This window comes from Humulus lupulus, chromosome 6 (assembly GCF_963169125.1).
Source record: "Humulus lupulus chromosome 6, drHumLupu1.1, whole genome shotgun sequence".
NCBI lineage: Eukaryota > Viridiplantae > Streptophyta > Magnoliopsida > Rosales > Cannabaceae > Humulus > Humulus lupulus.
In genome coordinates, this window is record NC_084798.1 from 143,903,187 (window position 1) to 143,922,221 (window position 19,035).

The following is a 19,035-nucleotide window of genomic DNA, read 5'->3' on the forward strand; positions in this document are numbered from 1 at the left end:
CACATTCTCTGCAGATAAGTTGGTCGAAAAATACATGGTAGAGATAATAAGTTGCATGGTGTTCTGATATCCATAGTGGCTAATCAAGATGGGCATTTCACATCGGAATTTTAGAAGGTAATACAGGAAGGGTTGGGAACCAAGTTAAAATTTAGCACAGACTTTCATCCCCAAGCCGATGGGCAGAGCGAACGTACGATACAGACCTTGGAAGACATGCTGAGGTCTTGCATGCTGAAGTTTCAAGGATCATAGGGCACAAAGCTTCCTTTGGTAGAGTTTGCATACAACAACAAATACCATGATTCGATCAAGATGGCACCCTATGAAGGTGTTGACATCCAAAAGATTCAACAGCAGTTGCAGATTTTGGTAGATCGGCATCGCAAATATGTGGACCGACGCAGAATACCCATGGAATTTGAAGTGGGAGATAAGGATCTTTTGAAGATCGCCCCACTAAAAGCAGTTATGCAATTCGATAAGAAGGGGAAGCTCAGTCCAAGGTATATAGGGCTCTTCAAAGTACTTGAGTTAGTAGGGAAGGTAGCTTACAGGTTAGCTCTTTCGCCAGCCCTGTCTTTAGTACATGACGTCTTCCATGTATCTATGTTAAGGAAGTATGCCGAAGACCCCAGCCATGTACTTAGCTACTATCATCTAGATGTGGATCCAAAGATATGTTATGAGGAGAAGCCAGTAAAAAATTTGGATCGAAAAGATAAGGAGCTACGTAACAAAACTATACCAAGGTACAGTGGTGTAATCACGGGGTTGAAGAAGCAAATTGGGAACCCGGGGATAAGATGCGGGAGCGGTACCCTAAATTGTTTTGAGTTTCGAGGACGAAACTTTTATAAATTGTAGGAGTTGTAACACCCCGCTATTTGGGCTTTATATATTTATGTACCCATATTATGTGAATAATAGTAGGGAATGTTATTTTATGTATTTTATGTGAGAACCTAGTTCTTGTATGTTAAATGTTAGCCCTTATGGAAATGATGAGATTTCTGGCCTTAACAAGACTCTTGATTTTTAATCGAGTCAAAAATCTCTAAAAAGGAAATTCTCTGTATACATATTTTTAAGAATTTGGTTAATTATGACAAATATTATTATTGAGCATAAAATAAGAAAGATAAAATAAAATGCTTTAATAAATTATATCTCTCATGAATTGTAAAAATTAGAATGTAGAGACATTTATATAGGAATGCCACTTAAGTGGTATGAATAGTCTTTAGTGGGAAATTACATAATTTAATTAAAGTATCATTTTAATTTATGACCATGAATTTATTTTTTTCATGGTGTCACACTTTATCCTATTGAAAATTTTACCCCAAGTTTTTATTTCATGAAACTATGCAAAAGTGTGTAGGGAATTTATAGTAGTAAAATGACCTTTTTGGCCTTATGGAATTTCTAAAGCCTTTGTTTTTTTTTTAAATAAAAAAATGGGGTAGGAGGGTAATTTATAGGGTTGGATGATCTTCTGCTCCTAAAATGACATGATTAGTTTTCTTCTTCAAGAAAAAAAATAGACAGAAAAATATATGAAATGACTACTCTTACCTACATCTATCTAGTACTTGAGTACTTTTCAAGTACCCTTAACCAAGTAAAAAAATAGAGAAAATCAGGAAAAAAAAAATCAGAGCCTCTCTTGCATGGTTTTCACTCTCTCTTTATCAAAAGGCTTCATTGAAGCTTCTAACCATAGAACTCAAACCTAGTTCAAGGTAAGTCCTTGGAACCTTTCATTCTTTTTTTTTCTTCTTCTTGTGGGAGCTGAATGCCACAGCTCCTCCATCTCTTTCCATTTTTTTAATATTTTTCTATTGTTATCTACTCTCCATTGAAGGAGAGCAAAACTTGTTGTTGTCCATAGAGCCCATTCCAAGTACATGCAAACTTGATTATTGCATGCACAAGTTCAAGCACCAAGTTTAAGGTAAAAGTCTTGTCTAGAGTTTTAAGTCTTATTCTCTTAAGTCTATACTCACTTTTTCTTGAGTATAATCTGATTTATTTTTTTTTGGGCGTGTTGTTGGAGGTGGAGAAATGTTTGGAGATAGTCTAGAGTCAACCTTAGAATCTTTCGCCCTTTATCAAACTACAAAAGGTAAAAAGCTTGCATTTTATCTTTGATTTCTTATAGATGTGAGAAATCTGAGTTTATGGGTTGTAAATTGGTTTTAGCTTAGTCTTTTTATGTGTAATATTATAGTTTAAATTTTTCATGTTGCATGCATGGCTATATTATTGTTGTGTTAGTTGGAATCCAAAGTCCCTTAGGACATTGGAAAAAATTTTGCTTGTTGTCACAATCGTAACCTGACTTCCAATGGATCAATCATGACTTTTATGAACTGTTTTGATAAAAAAAAAAAAAAAAGATTTCATATTTGTGTAGATAAGAGAGATTACATAATTTTAGAATCAAGAAGCACCTAAAAACATTTTATACTCTTTGAGTTATAAGAATTTTGGGATTTCATGTGCAATCTAAAATGTTGACTGACAATTCTAAAACTGAGACTTTGAGCAATAATTTGAATAGGTTAAACTAATTATTTGTCGCTGAAATTTTAACTAGATATTCTTAGTATATTTAATATTAATCTTGTAGAAAATTTTATAAAAAATCACTACATTTTTGGAGTTATAATTTTTCAAAGTTGGGAGATTAAAACTAGAATTTCTGTAAAATATGGCCAGCTTAAACTAGAATTTTTTAGAACGAATTTCACCTTGAATGAGAGCTCTGATTGAGCTGAAATTTTGTGTAAACATTTTGTTATATCAAAGTTTAAACCTATATAGTCTCATAGCAAAACAGTAAGCGATTTAGAATTGGTGGCGTCCTAGAGTTGGGACTCTCTCATAAAATATTAGGGTTTGCTACAATAATTGGTTATAAAAACCTTTTTTACAAATTCATTACAGGTAGGTTTTTAATTTATTCTTAATATGATTAGAGAATATTTTTCTAAATTAATTATATTATGATTTTCGTTAAATTAAGTAAAGGGCCCAGTTGCACACTTTTGGAAAATAACACTAAAATTTGTTTTCGTTAAAATAAGCAAACTTATTTTTAATAGGTTACCATTTTGATTAGGCTTCTCTTAAAAGAATTTTTGTTAAAAAAAATAATAATTTAATAAATAGGTCTTGATTGGTAAAAATGGTATTTTGACTTTTTTTACACAAAAAACTTTAAGTAGAGTTTACTGGTGTATTTGGTAATTTAATGAACTAAGTAAGTACAATTTTTATTAAAATAAATTCTCTCCAAGGAAAAATTAATATAATTGAAGTTGTAACTAGTTTCCTAGAAAGAATCTTTCAACTATATTTTTCTAATAAGAGATTAAAAAGGATATTTCTTAGAGAGATTAATTAATGGCGATTTTCACAAAACATGGAGGAACGTTGTAATTAGACTACGTTAACATTAGAAGTAAGACTCCGCAAACTCACTAATGACTCTGAATACTCAAGACTTTTACCTTGAGGACTAAGATAGTTATGGACCGGATTTAGAAAGTGGTTTTGGAAACTAGTTTTCCCTGACACTTAGAGGGTGTATTTGTTTTAAATGTTAAAATGCTTCTTAGAATTATGGTATAACTTAACAAGAGTTACGTGTTAGATTTTCAACGCCCAAATTATTAAATAAACTTTCTAAGATAATTGTCATAATTAATATGAGTCACTGTATAGGTTCACTACAGTGTCACCTAAGAGGGAAGGCTCACCTCTATATAGAGAAATTCCGCAAACAAAAGCTAAGAAATCCAGGTAAGACAACTTATGAATGTTTGGCTTACAACATTGCATGACTAGTATTTTTTTAAATATAAATACTTAAGTGTACTATTAGAAACTAGTTTCAGAAGGTTACTCAAGACTGTATCCTAAGGGGGTTCACATACTCATAAGTAAGGTAAGCAGTGATGATTATGACACCCAGCTGTAACCGGTATCAAGTAAGTAAAAACTGGGTATCTCCTGATAATTAAGTAAGCAAGCATCGTACGCCTCTGGTGACTTGGTAAATAAGCTCGATTGGCCATATATATAAGTAAGTCGTCTGGCTTAAAATCCCGTGACATAAGAGTCTAGTTAAACTCCATGACACATGTATGTAAGATGATTCTTGAATCAAACTGTTAAGATTATGAAAGTATGTTGAATTCTCCTAGGAGTCTTAGTAACCAGTGTATTTTAAGAATACACTCGTGTTTGTGCTGAGTAAGTTATGTTAAGTATGATAAGATGATAAGTACGATATGTAACGACCCAAATTTACTAATAAGGATTAAGGGCCTTTATTAGTGTGCCGGGAGGGCATAATTGGAATATATGTGATTTAATGATTAAAAGTATGCTATATGACTGTTTGAATATCTGAGATGCATGACTATGTGTATTAGTATGCATGTAGGCTCTAATTAGGTTAGAAAGGGCATAATTGTAATTTTGGCCCGCTGAGGGCATAACTGTATATATATATGTGATAACTATTGAGACCACATTATTATGTGGATATATTTGTGATATGTGATTCAAGGCGATCCTAGTGAGCGGTTAATCAAAAAAGTCACGGTGGGGATTTATACCCGGCCCGGGGCGAGCCTGGGGGTATAAATGGGAATTTAGAGAATATATTGGGGTTAATTTTGATATTGAAGAATATAACTGGTAATTAGTTAAGTATCGGGAACTAAGCGGTAAGTATTAGAGACACTTGAGGAATTAGCGGGAATTGGGTGAAATAACCAAAATGCCCCTAGGTGGATTAAGAGATTTAGAATTAAAGGGGAGGGATTGTGGTCATTTGGCATATAAGGATAGGCATAACTGAGGCTTTATGCTTAGTGGAGTTTGTAGAATGAAATAGAAGTCTGAAGGAAAGAAAAGGAAGGAAAAGAAAGAGAAAGAAGGGAAAGAAAAGCAAGGTCGGTTTAGGCTCTTCTCCACCATTTCTTGGGGTCTTTTGGAGCTAAGGTTCAGAGGAGAGCTAGGTCAAGCTGAGCAATTAGGTTTCTGAGTTAAGATTGAGGAATCGGCAGGGCAATTCATTCAGTGGAGGTAAGACTTTGAGATTTTCTTCACTTTCTGGTTTTGGTGCTGAACTGTGATATCTAAGTAGAATTTGATGGGAATTCTAGGGAATTCAAGCCAAGGGTTTGAGGAGGAGGAATCCAAGGAAGAGTAGAGGATATCCTAACATCAACTTTCCAATTAAAGGTAAGAAACTTTGAGCTTGGACACTTGAATTCTGAAGTTTTGTTGTTTGGCTGAGTTTTTGAACTCTAGGTTCATCTATGGTGAATTCTATGTTTAAGAATGCATGTGCTTGGGATGATTGGAGTATGTTGATAAGCTTGTATTTAATTTTGGTTGAAGATTGGAAAAGTTTTGGTAAGGGTTGGCTCGGGGAAATCGCAGGAAGGAAAAATGCAGGGTAGTTGGTTCTGTGACTAGTGCTACAGCCATAGATCAGAATCATCACCAAACCTTTGGGCGTTGTAGCGCTAGGCTAGGTTTTCTGGGGGTTTTTGGGCTCTGCTTGTAGCACTGTAGCGCCCTCCAAAGAGCGTTGTAGTGCTACCCAGCTTCCAGAAGAAGGTTTTTGAGTTATTTTCAAGGTTTTTGCCCGGGGTTTCGGGGTTCGATTCCACCTCCCCATTTGGTGGAATTGGGACTTCTTGAGGGCTCGGGATTGATCCCGAGGTTAGGTTTTGGACTTAAGGTTTGGTGATGATTCTGATCTATGGTTGTGACTAGGTGTACGCTACGTCTCAAGAGGGATCGTGCTTGAGGATCAAGTGAACGAAGCTAGTGAATCTAAAGGTAAGAAAACTGCACCCAGTTATATGTTTGTGATGGGACTAAGTGCTCCTGATATCTGTATAATGTCATAGATGGTATTATTCCATGGCACATGTGATAAACGACCTAAGGGTGTCGTATACAATATTTGCGCACAGGGCGCGCCTTGGCCACTGGTAGCCGAGGACAGCTTAATATTCACTGAGCTCGGTTTAAGCGGGCTGGAGTCAATGGGATAAACAGAGGGTGCGACCTAAGGGCGCTAACCCTAGTTATCATTTGTGATTAATTATTGATGTGAAATGATATGTTTGGTATGCTGAATACTTGATTATCATGGATGTTTGGTCTAATGAGAACTTGCTTATGTGATATGAGATAGTGGATTGTTTATTGATTGATTATGCTCTGTTGTTGTGATTTCTTGCTGTGGCTCACAGGTGCTACGTGGTGCAGGTAAAGACAAAGGAAATTTGGACCAATCCTGAGATGGAGAACTGTCAGGCTGAATGTACATAGTCAGTTGTTCGGTCGCCATGGCCGAGGAGTGGATCAGGACAGGGAATGCCTAACAGTCTGTTTTGCCTTAGAACGGCTAATTACTGTATTTAAATCTTGAATCTTTGTAAATGGTTTTAATCTTATTATTTTTGGGATCCCGTGTAAACAGAGAATGTTATTTTTAAGAAATGTAGCTTTTGAGACCAAAATCTTTTAACCCTAGTTCCATTGTAGTTTCAGTAACACGTTTTTAATTAAATGACTTGATTAGCAAGTCTGACACTTTTATAAACACACAGTGTAACGGTCTTGGCTATCCAGGGCGCTACACGATATGTATGATATGCATGTTAAATATGATAAGTACAATATGTATGATATGCATGTTAAGTATGATAAGATGATAAGTACGATATGTATGATATGCATGTTAAGTGTGATATGTATGATATGCATGTTTTTTTACCCCAAAATAAAAATGAACTGAATCACTCTGCACGGGTTACAGCTGGTAGATAAGCGCATGGAGAAAGCATTCAAATAGAATATCTAGTTAGCTCTGGAGTGAACAACTCGAGTTGTACTTAATAGCTTATGATGACCAGATAATCTTTAGATGGCCTATTGTGCCGAAAACCTAGTTTGAGATGCATGATGGGCATATCGCCTTCTTTGGAACTCTAAGCTTGGACTGTATCAGGATAAGTTAGTTCTGAGGCATTTAGCTCAAAGGAAAAGACCAGCTCGCGGAAGCATGGTCATGACGCACAAGGAAGGATCCCAAAAGATTCAAAGATTCCTTATACGCTCATTAATGCCAAGATTTTATTACACATTTATTACCCGAGATAACAAATGTAAATTCCATAGGCAATCATACCCCTATGTAAGCGGTAGGTTATCTTAATTAATTATTTACCATATTTATGTACGTGTTTACCCAAAGTTGTCCATGAAAACCCTCTATAAATACCAGGGGAATGGATAGAAAAAGGGACCGATTATTGATATACAGAAAATCTACTGAAATTGTTAGGAACAATTTCACCCAGAGCCCTAAAGAGGTTAATAAGATTGTCTCATGGACTTGGTGGATGTGAACCACCCAACCACGTAAAAGTGTGAGTTTTTGTGATATCTTTCATTTGTTTAGTCATGGTTTAGTAAAAAAGCCTAATATCTCTATTGTTGAATTTCTTAAATCACTATTGGCGAAAAACCGCGTCAACAGATTGGAGTTTTCGTTGAGAGCTTAGTAGTGCTTAATCCCCCACACAAGTTTCACCCAACACTCTCCATGGTGGTCACTTGCTGTATGCATGATAACAAGATGGAATAACCTTATGATCAAAAGGTGCATCGTGCGGCCATCCCTGCTGGAGAAGGCCCAATTGCTCAACATCGTCTTGGAAAGCAACATTTGGGCCAAGATGATGTTGGGAGCTCAGCATCACGCCCACCAAATCCCCATCTGGGTTATCTGATAGCCATCGAGATGGAAAATGCCCAGTTAAGGAGCCATCTTGCTAAGGCTAACAAGTAGATTGATGAGATTTTGGCTCAATTACCACCTCCTGCAACCAATGTTAACATAGGAAGGAGTAAAAGTGGGTCCCGTAGGTCCCACAGGAATAATCAACCCAATCTTAGTCGCTTTTTCAGAACTGCAACTTCGAGATCCATAGGAATAATCTGCGAAATAATAAACTTGCCAATACTCATAGGAATCATCGATCTCATGTCATTCAAACAGGGCAAGCTGGGACCAATTTGAGGAGGCGAAACACCTCAGGAAATCAATTCGTGCCACGGTCAAACCCTCTGGCACAGAGGAATTGACCGGTCCTACCTCCAACCCGAGAAGTTGGGGTAGATCAGGGACGAGCTAACTTATTGCACCCTGATGGAACAAGGATAGCTTCACCAATGAGACATCCGATGTCATTAGTTCGACATCCAACACCACCTCTCCCACAAAGGAATACTCCAGATTATGGGGATAACAGGAGAAATCCTCCTCCCTTAAAGGACATTTATATCCCACGATCTCGTGCTAATAATCCAGGTCCTAGATCCCAGCCAAGAGCTATAAGCTTTGCTAATGGAAGTTACTGGACGGAGAGCCAGTATGGAGACAGGCATAAGAGCAACCTAAGGAATCACTTGAGCTCCACACAAAGTCTTCGTTCCGAGCCACATCCCGACCTGCTCGATTATTTGAATTCACAAAGAGGATATCCAGTTCACCATGATGATTTGAGTTACACTCAGCACAGGGGAGATCCATCTATCATACGTGACAATGGGAATGTCCCACCTAACCGAGCTCAAGCTTGGAGGGAAAACAACCCATCTAAAGTGTACAATAGGATGGGGATTGATAATCAGCTCCCAAATAACCTAGATGTGAAGGAACCAAACCTCGAGTGGCTGGCCTTAATGGAAGAACAGATGAAGAGACTCATATTTGGAAAAAGGAGTCGATGATTGTGATTCCGATGAGGATCTTGAACATTTTGCTCCAAACATTGTGGCAGCTCCATATCCTATTGGATTTAGGATGTTGACCATGCCCGCATATGACAGAAACACTAACTCGTCCAACCACCTCAGGATGTTCAACACATTAATGATGGCCCACAACGTCAGGTTTGACTTAAGATGTATCTTTTTCCCCGCAACTCTGACCGGACCAACCAGATTGTGGTTTAACAAGTACAAAAAACATTCATTCACCTCGTGGAAAAAATTGTCCTCCGAATTTACGAGATGTTTTTGAGCTTCGAAGGAAGCTCGCGTTGAGGTTGATTCACTGGCTAACATAAAACATTAACCTGGTGAGTCCTTGAAGGCATATCTGAACTAGTTCACCAATGTAGCAGCAGGAGCTATGGATGTTGATGATAGCTCCAAGCTCATGGAAATGAGGACAAGAATCACAGTAGGAGATGATTTACAGCAAGAACTCCAGTCGAAAGGAGTAAATACTGTAGATGAATTCTTGGCTCGGGCTCAGGAATCGATAAATCTGGAGGAGGCACGATCTACTGTCATAGGAAACAGCCAGACCCCTGTTCAGCCCGCTAGAGCAGTGACGGATGTTGTAGCTACGGCTCAACCCACTACCCAGAATAACCAGGCGGGGAACAATAAGCAGAAGGGGACTGGTGAAGACGACTAGAATGGAACCAAAAAGAACAAGCCCAGAGAGAAGTTCAAGCCCATATACACGACCTATAATGACTTGACCGATACGCAAGAGCATATTTTCCTAGCGAACTCTAATTTCTTCCATGGAAGGAGACAGAGCCTTTGAGGCACCAGAGCACGAAGAGAAACCTCGCTAAGTTCTGTCGATATCACAACGACATCGGCCATAATACTGATGATTGCCATCAGCTAAAGGAAGAGATCGAAACTCTCATCTGAGCTGGACCATTAGCCTGGTATGCCTGAAACTAAGTAGTTCCAAATTAGATAGCCAAGAAAAATATTCATCCTGTTCCAGAAAATTCGGTTGGCCAACCCCGGGCCAAACATATCAGGGGAACCAGATCGTCCCTCCTCCACTAGAAGGGGGGATATAACCACTATCGTCGGAGGATCACATTTGGCGGGCATGAGTAATAGGGCCCAAAAAAGGTACATATAGGAGTTGAAAACCCACAATGGTACTGAATTTATTCCAGAGCAAAGGTTATCAAAACAACAGTGGTTGGGGAAACAACCAATTATTTTCACAGAAGAGGACACTAGTCACGTCCAGTTCCTGCATAATGATCCACTGGTGATAATTTTTTGGCTCACCAATCGAAGAGTACAGAGGATATTGGTTGATAATGGGAGTTCGGTAAATGTGCTATTCAAGTCCACCTTAGAAAATATGGGGTTGTCTGTAACTCATCTTAAGGTGACCTCATTGATCCTATACAGATTCTTAGGAGAAGGAACAACATCCATAGGGACGATTAGACTTGTAGTTATGCTAGGGGATGATACATGAACTATTTCTAAAATACTTGAGGTTGTCGTAATCAATTGTCCAGCCGCATATAACACAATTTTGGGACAACCCGCACTGATGAATTTTGAGGCTATCACCTCGATCCAACATATAGCAATGAAGTTCCCCTCGACCTCAGGTATATGTACTGTAAGAGGAGATCAACTTGCTGCCAGAGAATGCTATAGCATTTCCATGAAGGAAAAATCACAACCCAGGTAGCAAGAAATGGTCATTATTGAGGGAGGAGAGGAGCCTCGGGTAATGGAAATTGCCCATGGGGCGGAAGAACCTCAAGAAGGAGGTAACGAGGTGACCAAGAAAGACGACATTGATCCAAGATAAGTCGAAGAAAGGTCTGAGGTCCGAGCATTGGAAGAGCTTGAGGAAATCAGTATCGACCCAAAAGTACCTTCAAGGGTAGTAAAAGTTGGAAAAAAATCTTGGAACCAAAAGGAAGAAGGAGCTGGTCGAGATTTTGAGAAATAATCTGGACGTCTTCGACTGGTCACATGAAGATATGGTGGGAATCAGTCTAAATGTAATCATTCATACTTTGAATCTGGACAGGAATGTGACTGCAAAGGTATAGAAACAAAGGTTTTTGGGGAATGAGCGATCAGAAGCATTAGAAGAAGAAGTAGCTCACTTACTTAAGTGTGGATTGATCAGAGAAGTAAAATATTTAACGTGGATTGCTAACCCTATTTTGGTCCCAAAACCCAATGGAAAGTGGAGAGCTTCAATTGACTTCTCCGACCTCAATAAGGCCTGTCCTAAGGATTGTTTTCCACTACCTCGAATGGATCAATTGGTAGACACAACAGCCGGTCAAAAGCTTAAGTCTTTCATGGATGCATATTCTGGATATAACCAGATTGTAATGAATCTCATAGACCAGAAGCACACCAGCTTTATGACTGAGCATAACGTATACTGTTACAAGGTTATGCCATTCGGCCTGAAGAATGCTAGTGCAACGTACCAACGGCTAGTCAACAAAATGTTCGTTAGCTAGATCAGGAAAAATATGGAAATGTATGTCAATGATATACTCGTTAAATCAAAGACTGTCAGTAACCATGTATCCAACCTGGAAGAATTTTTTGTCATGCTAAGGAAATATGACATGAAGCTAAACCCTCAGTAGTGCACCTTTAGGGTTTCATCAGGAAATTTTTTTGGCTTCATAGTCAACACAAGGGGGATAGAGGTGAACCCAGTGAAGATCAAGTCGTTATTATAAATGCCCTCGTCTAGATCGCGTAAAGAATTACAGAGCCTAACTGGGAAAGTAGCGGCCCTAAACAGCTTCGTTTCAAAATCAAATGACAAGTGTCTCCAGTATGACAACTTACTCAGAGGAAACAAAAAGTTTGAGATAATCGAAGAATGCGAGTAGGCATTTCAAGATCTGAAAACTCACCTGGATGAACCCCCCATACTATCAAAACTAGCAGCTGGAGAATGTTTTACTCTTATGCCAAGCTATGACAGAAAATGTGGTCAGCGTCATATTAGTTCGAGAGGAAAATTGGGTGCAAAAACCGGTGTACTATATGAGTAAAAGGCTTCTGGGAGCTGAGTTTAGATATCATTTAATAGAAAAACTCGTGCTCTGCTTGATCTTTCCCTCGAGAAAACTCAGGTCATATTTCCAATCCCACACCATCCATATGTTAACCGTCAACCTTTAAGGAAGGTCTTGCAAAAACTGGAAACATCGAGACATTTGCTTAAGTGGGCCATCGAACTCAGCTAGTTTGAGGTATTGTATATGCCACACACAATAATCAAGAGTCAATCACACGCTGATTTTGTGGCAGAATGCATAGGTTTTCAGAACGAGCCAATGAGATAACCAGCTCAAGAGTTGTGGAAACTCTTCGTTGACGGATCATCTAACAAAAATAGATCCGGAGCTAGGATAATTCTGATCTCACCTAAGGGACATCGATTCCATACAGCCCTGAGGTTTGAGTTCGAAGCATCCAACAATGAATCAGAATACGAATCTCTAATTGTAGGATTACGGGTGGCAAAGGAACTGAAAACAAAGGCAATCTAGTGTTATAGTGATTCTCAACTCTTGGTTAATCAGATATTGGCGGAGTATCAAGCTCGAGGTATCAAAATGGGGGCTTATCTAACTAAGGTTAAAGATGAGTTGTCTGAGTTCGAGTTTTGTTCCATTGAGCAGGTACCCCGCGAGCAGAACCCCAATGTTGATGCCTTAGCTTGACTCGCCACCACCAAAGAAGTAGATGCAGTAAACTTCGTCCCAATATATTTCTTAGAACAACCAAGCATAACAGAAGAACCGATTGAGGTCGGAGTGATTGACACAAAACCAACCTAGATAACCACATAATGGAATACTCACAATCAATAAGGTACCAAATGACCGAAAGGGTGGAAGAAAATTGTTATATCAAGTCCAACAGTATATTATGGTTGAGGGAATTCTATGCCGACGAGGGCATTCACTAACCCTCCTGCAGTGTGTTATGCCCGAAGAAGAACAAACCATCCTACAAGAGATACATGAAGGATTCTGTGAAGACCACACTAGGGAGCAAAACCTAGCACTAAAGATATTGAGGCAGGGTTATTTTTGGCCTACACTCAAAAAGGATTCGGCCTCATACGTACGAAAATGCGACAAGTGCCAACGATTTGCCACGATTCCTCGAGCAACGCCCATGGAGTTAACCATGATCTCATCCCCCTAGCCATTTGCAGTATGGGGGATCAATTTGATTAATTCATTACCAACAGGAAAAGGAGGAGTTCACTATGCAGTTGTCGCCATCGACTACTTTATGAAGTGGGTCGAGGCCGAGCTCCTGGCGTGTTGGTCTTTTATCATGTGATTGCCAGTGCAGTGGAAGCATGGGATAATTTTTCATTACAATAATAACAATTATTAAAGCATAAGAACGGATTACTTTAGGAACCATAACTAGAATGAGATCTTTCTCATGCGCATGAATCTGAATAAAATAGAAACTTACAAATATCTTTTCTAGATGTAGAGTACGTGTAGATCAAATAGCATCTTAGCCTCCTAACCCACCATCTTAGCCTCTAGATTTGGCTCGCACAAAGAAAAGGAGCCAGGAGGATGTCTATGCTATTTGGTAGGATACACAAGAACACATATTTGAATCTCAACACATGAGAGATTGTTCTTCTCACAATTCAAAGAGAACAGAGTTCTCTATTTTTCTCTCTTGGAAAATATATCGTGAAAATTGCATCTCCTTCTTTCTTCATGCTATATTCTATTAATATAACAATAGAAATAAGACCTAGCCCTAATCACATTGGGCCTATGCGTGGGTCACAGTCCATTTGGACTGTGGTTGGCGCCAACTACAGGGCTTTGGGCCCTGTGGTATTTTATCTCTATAAAATGATATTTGTTGGGCCTTTATCATATTATTTTATGTAGTATACAATTATACCACAAAATTAAATATGATTAAATTAATATTCAATAAAAATTAATTTTACAAAATCATTAATATAATTTTATTTGCCATTAAATATTATTTCATAAATAATATCTTGAATATTATTTCACAAATAATATTATTTTAGGAGATTAAAAATAATACTTTACTATTTTTCATTATTTCATTTTAATACCTAAATCCTACATTTGTTTACAATTTTAAATTAATTTCACTAACTCTTAGTTCCATTAATTAAGTTATTAACTATGAATTATTCCACTAGATATTTGTAGTTGAACTCTCAAAACTATAGTCTTATATTATTAGAAGCTTGTTTACCCAAAAACGACTGTTGATGATGTGACAAGGATTTTTCACACATTTTTGACACGTGGCAGAGTCAAAATGAAGTGGTGCTGTTCAATTATCGACCAGCCTCACAATGCTTCGTCAAGACTAACTATTAGATACGACCAGGGTGGTCGTACGATTCGATTTATTTCCTTAAAAAAGTATAATCTTGTAATAAATGCATTGATTATTTCCTCTTTATTGCATTGATACATGGATATTAAGGATAATTAAGGCCTATTGGCCCATGTAACCCCCCTTGAGCCTATAAATATGCATGAAATAGCTCAAGAGGGGACTTTTTTTTATCTTGGAAGCTTTTTTCTTAATATTGAAAGAGAGAGCACATAGTGTAATTATCTATCGTCTTGTTGTATTTCTCCCAAGGTTTGTGAAACTCAAGAACCCTAGTTCTTTGATTACGACATTGGGATTCAATATCAATAATAGCACTAAGTGGACGTAGGTCATTACTATTCATTGGGGCCAAACCACTATAAATCATCTATGTTTATTCCTTACCATTAGATTAAACTCTTAATCATCTCATTATCTGTCGTATTTTTGACTCTATATCGTTGGCCAAATCGAGGGTCAACATTCTGGTACTTTCATTCAGAGATTGATCAACAAACTGTAAGAAAATCTAATGGCGAAGACATCCAAGAGAGCTGGACAGACCGATGGCGCTGCATCATCCCAACCTCCTCCCCCAAATGTGGCTGAGAATGAACCACATTTAGAGTTTGAAGAGGAGGAGTTATATTCGAAAACGCTAAGGGCAACGTTGGGGGTGTTGTAGGACGAGTTGGCTAATCTGAGGGCTAATCAGGAGAATGCTACAGAGACAATGGCGATGCAGCTGAGAGAAATTGAACGTCAGTGCTAGGAGCTGAGTGAGTGGCAGGCAGACATGGACCGTCAGCAGAGGGATGCCATGGCTGCTCTCGAAGCAGCCATCCAATTGGCTCGAAATCAGGCTGCGCCGGCCTCTTAGCCATATCAGCCACCGAGTGCATCGCCTCAGAGAGCTCCCAATCCTAGTCCTCCGCTCTAGCCAGCACGCCCTCGAAGGCCAGAGCAGCCGCCTGTGGCTCAGGGTGATGTCCCAGCTAGGGATCTTGAGCAGTAGCCTCCATCTCAGGTTGGTCGAGGCAATCCCCAGTGCCAGAGGCAGAATAAGGCCAGGCAGCCGCCCCGCAGCCCAAGACGCCCAGGGGACGAAGAGCCGAATCCACCGAGCACGGGACAGTTTCCTTCTACCAACAGAAGGAACATCGAGTCAGGCTATGCGATCAGGGGCCCCCCACGGCATAACAATGCACGGGAACCCAACGACCAGTGTAGGCCTTCCCCTGATGCTCGAGAAATTCCAGCCCGAGGAGGAAATAGTGTGAATAGTCAGTCACGCCGTAGCCGGCCCCAGTTTAGAGACTGCTACAATTATAATGAAGTTGACTCTGGCAGAGGAAATGCTGGTCGGAGGAATGAGGAAAGAGGCGAGGGTAGAAGACACCCACCTAGAGAAAATAGGTCAGGTATCCATAACGCTGGGGGGCAACCCAAGCAGCAGAACGTCTTTGATTGGCTAGGAGTTAGCAAGCAGAGACGCGGGGATGACGATTTAAGGGATGTACTCAGCGACCGTCGTGAGAAGCGCGATGAGTACGCTCCCCCGGCACCGGTTGCCCCAGCAGTCCTAGAAGCGGTTCAGGCCCAGATTGATGCTTTGAACCAAGCAGTACAATAGTGTTGGGGTTTTATGCCCTAATTAGAACCCAAATTCTTTGTAATCTCATTTTATTATCAATAAAAGAATAGAAATCATTTTTTGACTTGGTCAATCACTTTGCTCACATGTTTTATTTTCATGATTATTTGTTTAATATAAACTTCTATTAAATCCCGAGCATATAGCTAATCTTATTTATAGTGACGTAATCACAGTGGAATATAAATATGATTATATGTTCAAAATAAGTTAGTCCTAAGATTAGTCAGTGCATCGGATTTACACTGACTTGCCAATCTACGATATGATCTACTTACACATTACAGTGTTATGTTTTTTCCAGAACATTAGCAAAGTAGATAAGATCAGATGTATTTGTTACATCGGACAGGACCGATATTGACAGTTGATAAGATAAGTAAACATACCGTTATTATCTATTCTAGTCATATCATATAGTTTACCATAGGTCAATTCAATCTCAATTCTGAGCGGTTAGTATTCTAACTGATTATATTATTTGAGTTCTTTGACTTGTTCGTTACCAGCTTACCCTACGGACTAGCCCATACTTACATCTTGGGAACTCGATAGTATAATTGAGTGGGAGTGTTAATCATAGATATGAACATCTATAGCTTCTGATGAAGAAGTGAAACGATGGTTTCCTTTTAGTTTGGTTCAAGGTGTTAAATGATAGAGATCTCATTTCAGTAATTAAATTAGTTTACTGAAATATCATTTACAAGGAACTAAGTGTTTTAAGGATAAAATACAATGAGAGGTAAAACGGTATTTTAGTCATATCTCATTGTAAACCGTCTATAGAGGATTGAGTGACAATTATGGTTGTAACAATGGATAATTAATAGCGTATCTATATTTGTTATAGAGCGTTCTATGAATTTAAGAGTGCAATTCCGAGTCTATAGTGGTGTCACGAGGAATTAATAAGTTAGTAAATTTATTTGTTAGATTTATGATAACTTATTGGAGCTTGATTTCATAGGCCCATGGTCCCCATTGTACCTTGGATAAAATCATCTAGATAGTCTCAATTAATTGATTTAATTATCAATTAGAATTATCAAAGTTGATCAGGTCAATTTTGGATAGTTTCACAGAGTTGTGTAATTTTGAGAAGAAAAGAGAAATTATGGCAGATTTATTAATTAAGATAAATTGGTATCTAAATTAATAAATAAATTTAAATCAATGTTCAAATTATAAATAATTAATTTGATAAAGGATTTAAATAATTATTTAATTAATTAAATCAATAGAAAATAATACAGGCCTTGATTTTAAGTCCAATGGGCTTATAATCAAATGGGAAATTTCACGGGCCTATAGCCCATGATAATTTCGACCTAGGGCTTCAAAATGGTTGTTATTTTATTGATTTTTTAATTAAATTAAATGGGCCTAATTGAGTCTGTAAAAGGAATGCTTAGAGAGAAGTCAAAACAGAAGTTTGATAAATCACAAGTTAGATTTTTTGATAGTTTTAGATTCTCTCTAAACACAAGTCCTTTTCTAAGCCACTTTGTTATTTTCTATTCTTCTCTCTATATCTATCTCATGTGTTGAGAATTGCCCACACTAGTCTAGGTGGTTCTAAGGATACATTGGAAGATTGTGAAGAAAATAGAAGATCGGTTCAGTTTCTTGATAATACTCTGCGACAAAGAGGATACAAGAGTTAGAGAAACTGAAGGAAGGACTCTTTAATTCCACTGTGTATACTATAAGTATTCTATTATTTGTTTCTCTTTGAATTCAATTTTAGAAACATGTTTTAGGCTATCTCGTATTAATTTGTTTAATATTAGATATACATGAAAATAAATAAAGATCATGTATAAGCTAATCCAACAAATAGCTGGTCGGGGGACGAACATCCCACATAGACTACGATCGGAGGAGGGGCACTCCGTTTGTGCATAGGATTGATGTGGCTGAAACCCCCAATAAATTCAAGATGCCGACACTGCCAAACTTTGATGGGTACGGAGACCCAGTATCTCATGTTAACATATTGGAGATACAAATGGACATACAGAAGGTATCAGAAGATGCCCACTGCAGGATCTTCCCCGCGACAATATCTGACACCGCCCAGGAGTGGTTCTTTAAGTTCCCTCCTGCTAGTATAGTATCTTGGGAGATGTTCGTGAAGGAATTTTATGTATAATTCTATGCAGGTCGTGTACACCCCACAGAGGCCAACCAGCTGGTCGAGATACGCCAGAAGAAGGGAGAGCCCTTAAAGGAGTATGTCCAGCATTTCATGCGAGCAGTAGCTGGAGCCAAAATAGTGGGAGATGAAGGCAAGATGATGGCCCTAACTGCTGGGGTTAGGCACCCTTCACCCCTCTAGAGTAGCCTAAGAAAGAATGGGGTAAGGAGTACCCAGGAGTTTTTTGATCGGGTTGATCGATATATCAAGCTCGAGGACGCGATTGCCAATGAGGGGAAATTGCTAACGAAGGACAAGGGGCCAAAGGAAGAGCCTGTCAAGGCCGCCAATGGGTCAGAGAAACCCAATGGCAACAGCAAAGGAAACGGGAATGGCAATGGTAGGAATGGTGGAAAATGGGCAAGCAATGAACCCTCAGCTTCTGAGAATAAACGCCCCAAAAGCAATCGATACGAGCCGAGATTCACCAACTACACGTCACTTGTCGAAAGTCAGGAAAAAATCTACCAGGCGACTAGCTTAAGTGTGCCTTATAAATGACCCGCACCTATAAGGAAGGATATCTCTAAGAGAGATACGAAGAAATTCTGTCATTTTCACAACGACTATGGGCACGACACTAACGAATGCAACCAGTTGAAAGAAGAAATTGAGTTCCTGATTAGACAGGGACATCTAAGAAGGTATGTGCGAGCCACTGGAGGGTCTAAGCGAGAGGCTCAAGGTGGCAATGAGCAGGCGCATGCACGCCAACGCTCGCCACCTTAACAGCCAGCTCTTGTGGCAGGCACTTTACTCACCATCTGCGGCGGCCCACACCTTGCAGGGGATAGTGGGAAGGCAAGGGAATGATACGCTTGAACCCTACGCCACGACCATGATATCGAGATGATGAGTGTGGAGGATCGAACACCAAAGAAGGCTTGGACAGAGGAGGAATTGA

General features: G+C 39.0%; 1 protein-coding gene across 1 annotated transcript; it reads left to right on the forward strand.

Annotated features, from left to right (window-relative positions):
- Window positions 1–315: 315 nt before the first annotated feature.
- LOC133785517 (uncharacterized) lies at window positions 316–2,210 on the forward strand. The gene is made up of 3 exons (XM_062224744.1): window positions 316–506; window positions 618–752; window positions 2,165–2,210. Exons 1-3 carry the CDS (start codon window positions 316–318, stop codon window positions 2,208–2,210), a joined length of 372 nt encoding a protein of 123 aa, XP_062080728.1.
- Window positions 2,211–19,035: the final 16,825 nt, after the last annotated feature.

Excerpts from the sequence above, each read along its gene's own strand:
- LOC133785517 (XM_062224744.1), top strand. The coding sequence starts at position 316 with ATGGCACCCTATGAAGGTGTTGACATCCAAAAGATTCAACAGCAGTTG. Across the intron at positions 507-617 it reads AAGGGGAAGCTCAGTCCAAG|GAAGTATGCCGAAGACCCCA; the intron begins GTATATAGGGCT and ends ATCTATGTTAAG. Across the intron at positions 753-2,164 it reads CGTAACAAAACTATACCAAG|ATGTGAGAAATCTGAGTTTA; the intron begins GTACAGTGGTGT and ends GATTTCTTATAG.